Here is a 13,044-nt window from a genome sequence, read left to right on the forward strand (position 1 = left end):
CTAGTTTTCTTTGTGTAACTTTGGGGGGGGCAGTTTCTAGATAAGGTTTCTCTGTGTAGCCCTGGCTATCCTGGGACTCACAATGAAGACAAGGCTGGCCTTGAACTCACGATTTGCTTGGCTGCTTGCAGAATGCTGGAACTAAAGGTGAGCACCACCACCACCTGAATTTGCTTTTTTTTTTTTTTTTTTTTCAAATCCCACAGGATAACCTGACAAAGACATGCTGAAGGAATTTTTATTTCTGCTCTCCCTTTCATAAGCTCTGATAGGCTTTTAGTGGAATTGTAGGACCCTTCACGATATCCAGTTGGTTTAAGTAAACACCTTTGAGAAGTACTGCCATAATGTCCACTTTAAAATCTCACTGTAAACCTCTACCTGCCCTGTTTCAGCATGTCAAGGCAAAATTACAATTTGGAGATATTAATTAGTTTTGTGATTCTGCAATTAGAATGAACAGAAAACAAAAGAACACAGAAGATGGTGGTACACACAGGAGGACCTCTCAGTTCGAGGCTAGGTCTACATATGAGACTTGGTCTCATAGCAAAACAGTAACAACAAAACACCCAATCACTTCAATAGGCCACGCTGAAGAGGTTGGTTTTAAAGACAAAAGGGTTGAGGAAACTGGATTCCTTTCCATGTTATTTTCTTGAACAGGGGGCTTCCTCATCATGACAGATGTAACAAGCCTCTCTGGGAATTCGGCTTCCTGAGTCAGGTAGATCAAATAGGTCCAAGTGACGGAATGACCCTCTAATGTGCCTCCACTCTGGGGGCTTGGCACGGCTTAGCCCGAACCAAAGGCCTCCGATAAGTCTGTCAGGTAGAAGCAAATGTCTAGCTGTGGAAGCTCGAGCAGCATGTCGCGAGCGGAAAGGCTGTTTAGCCTGTCGCCGATCCACCGAGTGCCTGACGGTAGTCAGTCCTGCCCGCCAACGTGGCGTGGATTTCCCCATCGACGGCTCATCCCTGTCCAAATCCAAAACGACGCCTGGGCGGGTCGTCCCGAACCACGTCATCCACTAGAGACACCCAGGGCCGGGCCAGAGGCTAGTTTGCCCGCAGTCTCTCAGTCGCGCGTCATTAGCAGGAACCAACTCAGGGAGTAGGGGCACTTCCGGTGTGCGCAGGGTACTATGGGGGGGCAATAAAATGGAGGCCACGCGCGGCCCGCCCCGCGTCACCCCGACGTAATCAGCACGCGTCCACAGAGGAAGTGGCGACGAACCTGCCGCGCGCCGGGCGCTGTTTCTTCTCAGACTCCAGGACCGACGGTGGCGGCGGCGGCAGCGGCGCAGGGGTGAGTGGTGGCGGGATGTCGGATGTAGGTTGCCTGTTTCTCCTGAAGAAGTGGGGCTAGGGACACATCGCTGCCGCGCACCGCCTTGCTCCACACAAGACTAAGGGCAGCGGAGGCGGCAGACCCTGGCGCTGCCCGGAGCCAGCCCCTGCCTCGGGCTTACGTGACCCCATCCTGGGGTCCAGTGTTTGACAGTACACCTTGGTCTTACCTGTCACCCAGGCCTCCCCGCATCCTGGAGCTTTCTCATACAACCTTTTGACACCTAAGGCAGAGTTTGTTGAGTGCGAGGCACTGAATAAGAGCTTTGACCTGGATGGTCTTTCATCCTAGAACAGTACCATTACGTGGATGATGATGATTGCGTTTTACGGAATGAACCGAGGTAAACTGAGTTGCCCAAAACCGTACAGGAATGACAGAAAAATTATGTTAAGGCCGAATCCTTCCCACTTACCTGGACTTCCGGGACTTATTCTGAAACACTAATGATTAGACTTAAGTGTTCAGAATTTTCTGTGTCCCGAGGTGGCTTGAATTATTTTTCTTTTTGCAGTGTTTTAACTCAAATGGGTGATGAAAAGGACTCTTGGAAAGTGAAAACGTTAGATGAAATTCTCCAGGAAAAGAAACGAAGGAAAGAACAAGAGGAGAAAGCAGAGATAAAACGCTTAAAAAATGTAAGCTATGTTTTTTAAGTAAGTGGTTTTCTTAAAGGAGATTTAATTTCTTTGCCCTCATTTTTCCATTAGAACAACGCTTCTTCGGTGAAGTTCTTTTGTACTTCCAAATGTCACAGGTGAGCCCAAAATCTATTCTAAAATTAACAAAAACATTCATATACTCTGTTGACATTGAAGGTAGATTGATAACACACTGAAGCTGTATCTAGGGTTTTCTGGGTTTTTTGTTTTGTTTTGTTTTATGTTTTGCCTGCATGTATGTCTGTGTGAGGGTGTGAGATCCCCTGGAACAGGCAGGTGTGAGCTACCATGTGGGTGCTGGGAATCGAACCTGGGTCCTCTAGAAGAGCAGCCAGTGCTCTTATTCACTGAGCCATCTCTCCAACCCCTGAAGCTGTATCTAAATGAGAGTATCTCCTTTAAAAATAAAATGGTCTGAACCTGGAATCATTATTGCAACCAGACTATTTTTTCTCATTTCATATTATTAGTACATTCATATCATTTCCAAGTATTTTTAATATAGTGGGAATTTGCCTTGCAATTAAAATGAGTGCTTTGTAACTTCCTTTGTTTGAATGATAACATAATCAAAGGGTTTTGGTGATTGAACATAAGTACTTCTTTTGATAAAATTAGAAAGAGATCATTTTGAAGTGTATATATAAATCTTGTATAATGTATTTGATGTGTAAAGTCCAACTTAGGCTCATAAAAAAACTTTGGTTCATAAAAAAAACTAACATTCTTTGAGCAGTCTCATGTCCCTTATCTTACATAGTGTTTTTAACTTTCTATTCTTGGATTTTGGGTTACAAGTAGAAAAAGTGATGTAAATTACATGAAATTTGAACAAAAGTTATCTTGCATTTTGTAATGTCTCCATTCAAAGTGTATATTTAAATTTACTCAGCAAACTTCAGTTTTAATCCCAAGACTCAGGAACTCAAGAGGCCAGTGCTATATAGTGAGACCCTGTCTTAAAAAAAAAAAAAAAAAAAAAAAAAGCCGGGCGGTAGTGGGCACGCCTTTAATCCCAGCACTTGGGAGGCAGAGCCAGGTGGATCTCTGTGAGTTCGAGGCCAGCCTGGTCTCCAAAGCGAGTTCCAGGAAAGGCGCAAAGCTACACAGAGAAACCCTTTCTCGAAAAACCAAAAAAAAAAAAAAAAAAAGGATTATATTTAGTAAGGTGAGGTAACCACAGCATTTGGGAGCTGAGGCAGAAGGTTTTGAGTTCAAAGCCAGCCTGAGCTACATAACAAGATAGTTTTCAAATATTAGAAAAGTTATCTATAAGGAAAATGACAATGTTTCATTTTTCTTTGCATCTTAGTCTGATGACCGGGATTCCAAAAGGGATTCCCTTGAGGAGGGGGAGCTGAGAGATCACCGAATGGAAATAACAATCAGGAACTCACCATATAGAAGAGAAGATTCTATGGAAGACAGGTGAGAAAATGTAAGGTGATGTTGTAGGCATGTTTAACCTGCAACCCATGGGCCACATGTGCCCCAGTTAGCTGTGAATACATTTCATACATAATTGTAAAATACTCAAAATATGAGTTTGGTTTTTGTTTTTCGGTTTGGGGGGCGGGGAGAAAGGGGGAGGGATGAATGAGAATTCACCCACAGAAGCCAAAAGAGGGCATCAGATGTTTTAGGAGTAACAGGTAGTTGTGAGATGCCCAATATGACTCCTGGACACCAAACTTGGGTCTTATTCAAGAACAACTGTAGTCAGAAGTTTTCCCAAGTCAGGACAAATCTCTCCCACTTGAGTCCCGAAGCTGCTTAGTCCCAAATAAACACACAGAGGTTTATATTATTTACCAACTGGATGGCCTATGGCTCAAGCTTCTCCCTAGCTAGCTTAGCCCATTTCTGTTTATCTATAAGTTGCCAGGTGGCTTTGTGGTTTAACCTGTACTTTGACATCTTGCTTTTCCTGGTGGCAGCTCTCAGCATCTCTCTCCTGCCTCTCCTTTCCTCTTCCTCTCTCTCCAGTTGGAATGTACCCCCTAACCTTATTCTGCCTCACCATTGGCCAACCAGCCTTATATATCAAACTTATATATCAACCAATCAGAGCAACACATATTCACAGCAAACAGAAAGACATCCTACAGCAAACAGCAAATGTTTTTAACCACTGAGCCCCATAGCCTGCCTCTTTCAGTATTACTTTGAAAAAGTTTAGGAACTGGAGAGAAGGCTTAGTGGTTAAGAGCACTTGTTGCTCTTACAGTGGACCCAGGTTTGGTTCTTAGCACCATATGGCCACGATGGCTAACAACCATCTGTAAATCCAGTTACAGAACATCTAATGCCTCCTTCTGACCTCCATGGGCACATGTAGCGCACATACATTTAAGCAGAAAAATATTCATACTCATACATGAATCTATAAATATTTGAATTTTTGAAATTTTGGTTTTTGTGTTTACTTGAGACAGGGTCTCTCTATGTAGTCCTGACTGTCCTGAAACTTGCTATATAGACCCTTGAACTCAGAAATCCATCTATCTCCACCTCCCAGGTGCTGGCATTAAAAGATATGCGCCTCCACACCTGATTGTTTAAAGTTTGTATTTTGACTTGAAGTTTACCTCACATGTGATGTTGCTTTTGTGTGGAGTTATGAAGGAATGTAAACATGTATTCCTTTCTTTATGACATTCTTCAGTCAAGCCAGCACCATTTAGATAATACATTTAAATGTTTATCTGTATTGCAAGCCTACATTTGTTTTCTTCCCATGTCTTGTAAGATAACTAAGGAAAATAAAATCAAAAGTTGAAATAACATGATTGTTATTTTGTTGTTGTTGTTTTGGTTTTTTGTTTTGTTTTTTGTTTTTTTTTTGTTTTTTGTTTTTTGTTTTTTTTTTTGAGACAGGGTTTCTCTGTGTTACAGCCTTCGCTGTTCTAGAACTAGCTCTGTAGACCACGCTGGCCTTAAACTTACAGAGATCCACCTGCCTCTGCCTTCTTTGATTAAAGGAGTGCGCCACCACTGCCCAGCTAGCATGGTTCTTTTGAGAAGCTCAAAGTGTAAACTTTTCCATATTCTTGGTGTTATAGAATTAGTTGAAGATACTGTTAAATGAACTTTTGGCTTTGTTAAAGTTGATGAAATTATAGGACTTTAGGAGTCTTACTGAAGTATAAATGACTAAATAAATTGCATATAATGTGTGATTTGACACATTTTTTATTTGGCTATGAAACCATTACCACAATCAAGAAAACGAACAAATGAACATGCCCCTCCCAAAAGAGAGGCATTTTTGTTCTACAGACATTGATTTCTTATATTTTTTCATCTAACTTTTAAAATAGCTTCAATTTCAATTTGTTTTTTTTTTTTCCCCGAGACAGGCTTTCTCTGTGTAACAGCCCTGTCTGTCATGGAACTCAATTTGTAGACCAGGCTGGCCTCGAACTCACAGAGATCCACCTGCCTCTGCCTCTCAGGTGCTGGGATTAAGAGTGGGCTTCAAATTTTCTTAGGTGATGCTTGGAGTTGAACTTGATTCTATTGGGAATAATGCTTTTCTTTGGGTATACTCTGGTTCTCTGCACTTGCCATCATGTTGTGTCTCTCATCTATTTCAGAGGAGAGGAAGATGATTCTCTGGCCATTAAACCACCCCAGCAAATGTCCCGGAAAGAAAAAGCCCATCACAGAAAAGATGAGAAGAGAAAAGAGAAACGTAGACATCGTAGCCATTCAGCAGAGGGAGGTATGAGAGTCTTTGCTTTCTTCACATGATAGTCACAGCTGTTTGTCTCCTCGGTCATCACCTGCCTTCTTCAGAGTGTATCTCAAAGTGAAGATGAATGGAATGCTAGCCAAACCATAACCTAACTATAGACTCTTTAGAATAACTATTTCCTTTTCTCCTGGTATGTAAATGTCTTCTCCCCCCGTATGTGGTTTTGAAGTCATTTGTCTATGTACAGTGCTATCATTGAATGAGCATAGGTGGAAACACCAAAATAAGAGGTGTTGGAGTCCAGTCCAACTAATGGCTTTGATTTGAAAGGTTTGGTCTTAGCCCAGTACCAAGAGGTTTTCTCTCTCTCTCTCTCTCTCTCTCTCTCTCTCTCTTTTTTTTTTTTTTTAATTTCTTGCTTTAATAACATTTTTAAAAAGCAAGATCTTGCTAGGTAGTTCAGCCTGTCCTCCAGCACTCAAGATTTTCTTCCTTCAGCCTCCTGAATTGTAGAATTACAGATAGTTTCTGCATTCCTAGCTTCCAGGGGGTATTCAAGAGTACTAGGAAAACAGACCTTGAGACCAGTTTAAATCATATAATATTGTAAGTGCAGTTGCTATAGTGTTTTATTTTGTTGTTGTTGTTGTTGTTTTACATTTTTGTGTCTTTTAAAGTTTATTTTTTATTTACCATGCATTTGTGTTTGCCTGCATGAATGTCTGTGTGAATGTGTCAGATCCCCTAAACTGCAGATACAGGCAGTTATGAGTTTTGATGTGGGTGCTGGAAATTGAATCTGAGTCCTCTGAAAGAGCAGCCATCTCTCCTGCTTTTCTAATGTGGTTCTATATATAATAGTAGAATCTATTAAAAAGAACAGTTTTGGCCAGGTGGTGGTGGCACACTCCTTTAATCCCGGCACTCCGGAGGCAGAGGCAGGTGGATCTCTGTGAGTTCCAGGCCAGCCTGGTGTATAGACAGAGATACAGGACAGGGCCCAAAACTACACAGAGATACAAAAAACAAAAAAACAAAAAACAAAAAACAAAAGAACAGTTTTGTGTATAAATAGTGATTTTTAAGTTATGAAAATAATGTTATGAGATAACACTCAGAAAGGTGAAAATCAAGGCTAGAGAGATAGCTCAGTGGTTAAGAATGCTTCCTTCTCTTACAGAGGATCTGGATTTGGTTCCCAGCACCCACGTTGACTTCCCACAACCACCTATAACTCCAGTTTCAGGGACTGCAATGTGCGCGGGCTTTCGGGCACCTGCATGCACATCGTGCACATAAACTAATGCAAGCGTCCATGTATGCCAAACATGTATGGGTCAGAAGAGGACATGGGATCCCTTGGAGCTGAAGTTACAGGTCATTGTGAGCCTCCTGATGTGGAACCAAACACAGGTCCTCTTGAAAAAGAACAGCAAACATTCTTAACTGCAGATTCATCTCTAGTTCCATTCTGTCTTCCTGTCTTCCTTTTTTTTTTTTTGTTTCCTTTTCTTTTTTCTTTTTTTCAGACAGGGTTTCTCTCTGTAGCCTTGGCTGTCTTGGAACTCATTCGGTAGACCAGGCTGGCCTGGAACTCAGAGATCCTCCTGCCTCTGCCTCCTGAGTGCTGGAATTAAAGGCACAATCACCGCAAGGCATAAATTGAGCTTCTTTACACGATGCTCATATCTCATTAGGGAAGCACGCTAGAGTGAAAGAAAAAGAAAGAGAACACGAACGTCGGAAACGCCATCGAGAAGAACAAGATAAAGCTCGCAGAGAATGGGAAAGACAGAAGAGGAGAGAAATGGCAAGAGAACATTCCAGGAGAGAGAGGTGAGACCTGGTCATTAAGGACCTTTAATACAGTGATTTTGGTGACTGAGAGACTTGGTTTAGTGAGATCTGTTGGGCAAAGGATACTGCAAGGGAGTTCTGAGATCTATATTACTGACTTTTCCCTTTGCTGTGACAAAATACCTTAGAAAAGCAACTTAAAGAACTTATATTGGTTCACAGTTTGAGGGTTCAGTCCATCATAGAAAGGTCACAAGAGTTTGAGGCAACCAGTTGTTACATCTTCAGTCCGGAAACAAAATAATGAATGTTACTTCTCACTTCTTTCTACCTTTTATTCATTTTGGAACCCCAGTCCGTTGAATGGTGATATCCACATGAAGGTGGGTCTTCCCACCTCAGAACAATCTAGAAACCCCTTACTGTTGTACCCAGATTTGTCTCCTGGTAATTTTAGACCCTATCAAGGCAACAGCAATAACTAACAAGGATTACCAGGTAGGAATTCAATTATGAGAATGAAGAGTTCAGCCAGATCTGAAGTGGTAGAGTTGGAAGGAAGGTACAGTGGGAATATTGGTATTTTATGAATACCTGTGACCCTATAGCACTGGGGAGTGAGGGAGATTCTATCTTGTAAGAATATGGAGTCAGGTGGATCTCTGTGGGTTCAAGGCCAGCCTGGTTACAGATCAAGTTCCAGAACAGCCAGGGCTATACAGAGAACCCCTGTCTTGAAAAACCAGAAGGGAAAAAAAAAAAAAAGGAACCAGGAGTCTGACACCTTTTTAGTTTCTCTGTGTTCCTGCCCTGGCTGCCTAGAACTTGCTCTGTAGCCCAGGCTGGCCTCAAACTCACAGAGATCACGCTGTCTCTGCCTCCCGAGTGCTGGGATTAAAGGCATGTGCTGCCAATACCCAGCGGTGGTAGACTATTTTTAAGCTTTGGTAAAGTGAAGTGGAGGCTGGCATGGTAGTACACCTTAAATCCCAGTATTGAGGAGGCAGAGGCAGGTAGACCTCTTTGAACTTGAGGCCAGCCTGGTCTACATAGAAAATTCCAAGCTATCCAGGGCTATATAATTTGACCTTGTCTTAGAAAAAGAAAAGAAAAAGAAAAAAGGTAGCAGCATCCTAAAGGAAGTCACTCAAGCTCATGGTCTGAATCCTGTCCCAATGAGGGCTTAGGAGAGGTTGGTGTGGGTGTTTTGTTTTAGTTTCCTTAGCTGTATAATGAAATACTCTGACTGAAGCAACTTTTCTAAGGAAGAAAGGGCTTATTTGTTCTGCAATTCCAGGTTACAATTCATCATTGCAGGGCCTTGAAATTGAAGCAACTAGATATACTACATCCACAGTCAAGAGTAGAGAGTGATAAATTAATGCAAGCACAGTAGTGCTCAGCTCACTTTCTCCACTCCTTTTATTTATTTATTTTTTTTTTTCCGAGACAGGGATTCTCTGTATCATTTTTGGAGCCTGTCCTGGATCTCGCTCTGTAGACCAGGCTGGCCTTGAATTCACAGCGATCCACCTGCCCCCTTTCCCCAAGGACTGGGATTAAATGTGTTTGGCACCACCGCCCAGCTCACTTTCTCCACTCTTAAAGGTCCTCTTTTTAAAGTTTGTTTGTTTGTTTGTTTGTTTGTTTGTTTAATCGTGTGTATATGTATATTTGTGTTTGTGAGTGCAGGTGCCCTGAGAGGTCAGAGGTATCAGATCCTCTAGGGCTGGAGTTACAGGTGTTTGTGAGCTGTCTGATTGAGTGCAAACTACAAGAGCATCTACAAGAGCAGTAAGCATTCTTAACCACTGAGCCATCTCTACTCTGCTCTCTACTTTTACATAGTTAGAAAGCCTCTGCTTAGTGAATGGTGCTATCTAGAGTAGGTGTATCTTCATCACCTAACATATTCATTAGAAAGCTGGGTGGTGGTGGTGGTGGTGGTGCCCGCCTTTAATCTCAGCATTCCAGATGTGAAGGCAAGCTGATCTCTGAATTTGAGGCCAGCCTGGTCGACACAGCAAGTTTCAGGACAGCCAAGGCTACACAGAGAAACCTTGTCTTGAAAAACCTAAAAAATTCATTATAATCCTCCAAAGACAAACCCACAGTCCAACCTAATCTAGACAGTCCCTCACTGGGACAGCTTTCTCAGATGATTCTCCACTGTGAAGAGTCAGCATTCAAAACTAAACATTAAATGGTTCATGGTTTGTTCACTAAGCAGGAGCTTCCTGAGGACCTGTTTTATGCCAAACTCAGCTCTAACTGGTCTAGCCTAGGGCAGCTAAGGGTACTGCTTAGAGTAGATGACCTAGCGTACACTAACTAGGAAAACAGATTGCTTATGGTTTCCTGCATCACATTGAAAACAGGCTAAAAGGCTAAAAAGGGACTAAGTAATAAGAAAGGAGCCCCCCAAGGACCTGACAGTCTAGGAACTAGGACACCAGGCTCAGGGCATTCTTTTCTAGCGGTTCTCTGTCAGCTTACACCCCAGGAGCAGCATCTGTTTAGCTCCATATATATCCTCTGGACTAGGTTAGACTGAGTTCAGGGAAAGTTGGGGAGTTGGCCTATTGAGCAGGAAGGAGGATGGTGATACTGACCATTCCCAGTAGGTAGCACTAGACACACAGCATAAGGTAAGAGTGAAAACCGTTGGTTCTCACTGAAGCACTTGGTGTGCTCAGCAGTCAGTCTGAGGCCAGTAGGGCTGGATAGATGTTCACAGTATGTGGAATGCCTGTGCCCACTATTCCTTTTCTAGAGACTAAAGGTGCCTTGTCCAGTGAGGGGGCATGGGGATGTAGATGTAACCAACCGTCTTATTAAATAAGAAACACAGAACCAGTGTAAAAGAGAAAGACATACATGGGGATAAAAGTAGAGCTTGGTAAATGAAGTTTGAGCCTCTGTGTAGTTTTCTTGTAGGGTAAAGCAGAAGAAGAAAATAGGAGAAAACATGTGGACACATTTCTGGAGAAGACTAAGCAAGTCTACCTGTCTACTCCCCCAAAACAGCTTTAAAGCTGGTTATAATTGAGAAAAGCCACCATGATTGTGCTTTAGAAACCCACTAGACGATAATCTGAGAACTGAAGGTGAGAGCATTAAAAATTGACCTATAGGAAGACCATAAGTTCAAGGTCATCCTGATAGCATAATGAGTTTGAAGCCAGGCTGAAATCGATGAGACCCTGTTTCTTTTTTTTTTTTTTTTCCAAGATTTATTTGATAGCCGGGCAGAGGTGGCACATGCTTTTAATCCCAGTACTCAGGAGGTAGATTGATCCAGGACAGGCACCAAAACTACAAAGAGAAATCCTGGCTCGAAATAAAAAAGATTTATTTTATGTATATGAGTGCTCTATCTCCATGTATGCCTTTATGCCAGAAGAGGGCATCAGATCCCCTGGAGATGGTTGTGAGCCACCATGTGGTTGCTGGGAGTTGAACGCAGTATCTCTGGAAGAGCAGCCAGTGCTCTTAACTGCTAAGCCATCTCTCCAGCCTGAGATCCTGCTTCAAAAAGCCGGGCGGTGGTGGTGGTGCACGCCTTTAATCCCACACTCGGGAGGCAGAGGCAGGTGGATCTCTGTGAGTTCAAGGCCAGCCTGGGCTACAGAGTGAGTTCCAGGACAGGCTTCAAAGCTACACAGAGAAACCTTGTCTCAAAAAACCAAAAATTAATTAATTAATTAATTTTTTTAAAAAAGGTGGATAATGTGAGGAGGTTTAAGAGATGGTTCAGAGCCGGGCGGTGGTGGCGCACGCCTTTAATCCCAGCACTCGGGAGGCAGAGCCAGGCGGATCTCTGTGAGTTCGAGGCCAGCCTGGGCTACCAAGTGAGCTCCAGGAAAGGCGCAAAACTACGCAGAGAAACCCTGTCTCGAAAAACCAAAAAAAAAAAAAAAAAAAAAAAAAAGAGATGGTTCAGCAGTTAAGAGAACTTTGTTGATCTTGCAAAGGACCAGGTTTCATTTCCCAGCACACGCACACATGGTGGCTCACAACTGCCTGTAACCACAGTTCAAGAGGATCTGATACCCTCTCTGATCTCCCCAGGCACCAGGCATGCACAAGACACACATACATGTGTACATAATATTCATGCATGTAAAATTAATTTATTTAAAAGAAGATCATACAGACTTCAGAGGTAACATGTCCAGGGATCTTGTTTTAGAGAGTTCTGAGGCTTTGCTGAAACATGCAGACTGTACTTAATGGAGTAGTAGGAGTTATCTTCTTTGAAGAACAGAAGAGAGAGGTGTCTCAGTGACCTGTGTCTGGGCAGCTAACAACCCTGTTAATAGGTAAGCAGGCCTTCAGGGTGAGCGTCAGGCTGGGGATGGCAAGGGTCCAGGTCAGCAATAGGATTTGTGCAGATATTACTTAGGGGGCCGAGGCGTATAGATCTTCATGAGTTTGAGACCGGCCTGATTTACATAATGAGTTCCGGTCCAGCCTCAGCTACATTGTAAGACCCTCTCTCAACATCCTAATTTCCCAATAAATAGTAAAACTAGCCAGACCTTGAAGTGTATCCTTGTATTCCCATTTCCTGGAGGCTTAGGCAGAAGGATTGCTCAAAGTTTAAGGCCAGCCCAGGAGACTTAGTGAAACCCTAACAAGCAAACAAACCATGATTAAATAACATATCAGGTGTACATATTTAAAATCAAAGAAGCAATTAAAACGTAAAAATCTAGAAACACAGAACCTTTTGTCTAGCCAGAGGAACATGGAAAATAATGAATTTAGCCACCTGGACATGTTTCAGTACCTAGTAAGTTTTCTGCACTCTAGGTGATTCATGCCTTGTTTCAAGCATAGGTCCTCTGCTGTCCCCATCATGTTCAAGCCCACACTGTCTCAAGCTGGGGCAGGAAGTGGCCCTAGATCTATCTGCCCAGACTCCAGTGAAAGAATTTGTCAACACTCAGGTCTTGGGGCCATGGCTGCCTCCCCACTTTCCCAGAAGGCCTCTCTACCTCCCCTTTGTGTACTCCTGATCTACTGGGTCTAACATGGGTTCTCTGGTATACTTGGGGATCTACATGCTGTGTTTTCCTGGAGCTGCCACCCAAGGCAATATAAAGTGTGTTTGGAATCTGACAGATGGTGGCCTCCTCTTGTGCTTTTCTTTTCTGCTGTGGCTCACCAGGAACTGCTTGATGATATGCACATATGGATTGACACCTAAATAGCCAATTTGGGGGTTTACAGTGTGCAAATATACTACATAAGTTGAGCAGAAATCAAACAACCTGGCCTACGAAAGAAACTTCCTGTGGGGTAGGAGAAGGATGACTTGGTGTGCTTTTTCCAGGGACCGCCTGGAGCAGTTGGAAAGAAAGAGGGAGCGAGAACGCAAAATGAGGGAGCAGCAGAAGGAACAGCGGGAACAAAAAGAGCGGGAACGGAGGGCAGAAGAGCGTCGCAAAGAGAGAGAAGCACGTAGGGAAGGTAGGACGAATGAATTGCCCTCTTTCTCTGTGGGGCCTCTTCCTGGACTTGTCTGAGGGGAT

The 13,044-nt window shown here is 43.1% G+C and overlaps 1 protein-coding gene across 5 annotated transcripts in view; it reads left to right on the forward strand.

The window, feature by feature from the left end:
* The first annotated feature begins 916 nt into the window (after positions 1-916).
* Cdk11b (cyclin dependent kinase 11B) overlaps positions 917-13,044 on the forward strand; it is a 33,669-nt gene continuing 21,541 nt past the window's right edge. Inside the window, exons 1-8 of one of the 5 annotated variants that reach the window (XM_076565862.1) lie at positions 1,211-1,309; positions 1,532-1,694; positions 1,866-1,989; positions 2,062-2,108; positions 3,326-3,441; positions 5,610-5,737; positions 7,408-7,546; positions 12,846-12,982. In XM_076565862.1, the coding sequence (XP_076421977.1) occupies positions 2,100-2,108; positions 3,326-3,441; positions 5,610-5,737; positions 7,408-7,546; positions 12,846-12,982 (529 nt within the window). In that variant the 5' untranslated portion in view covers positions 1,211-1,309; positions 1,532-1,694; positions 1,866-1,989; positions 2,062-2,099. Of the gene's footprint in view, positions 1,310-1,531; positions 1,695-1,865; positions 1,990-2,061; positions 2,109-3,325; positions 3,442-5,609; positions 5,738-7,407; positions 7,547-12,845; positions 12,983-13,044 lie in introns of all 5 variants that reach the window. The other 4 variants (XM_076565861.1, XM_076565860.1, XM_076565859.1 and 1 more) reach the window with 4 other exon arrangements.

This window comes from Peromyscus maniculatus, chromosome 2 (assembly GCF_049852395.1).
Source record: "Peromyscus maniculatus bairdii isolate BWxNUB_F1_BW_parent chromosome 2, HU_Pman_BW_mat_3.1, whole genome shotgun sequence".
Taxonomy (NCBI): domain Eukaryota; kingdom Metazoa; phylum Chordata; class Mammalia; order Rodentia; family Cricetidae; genus Peromyscus; species Peromyscus maniculatus.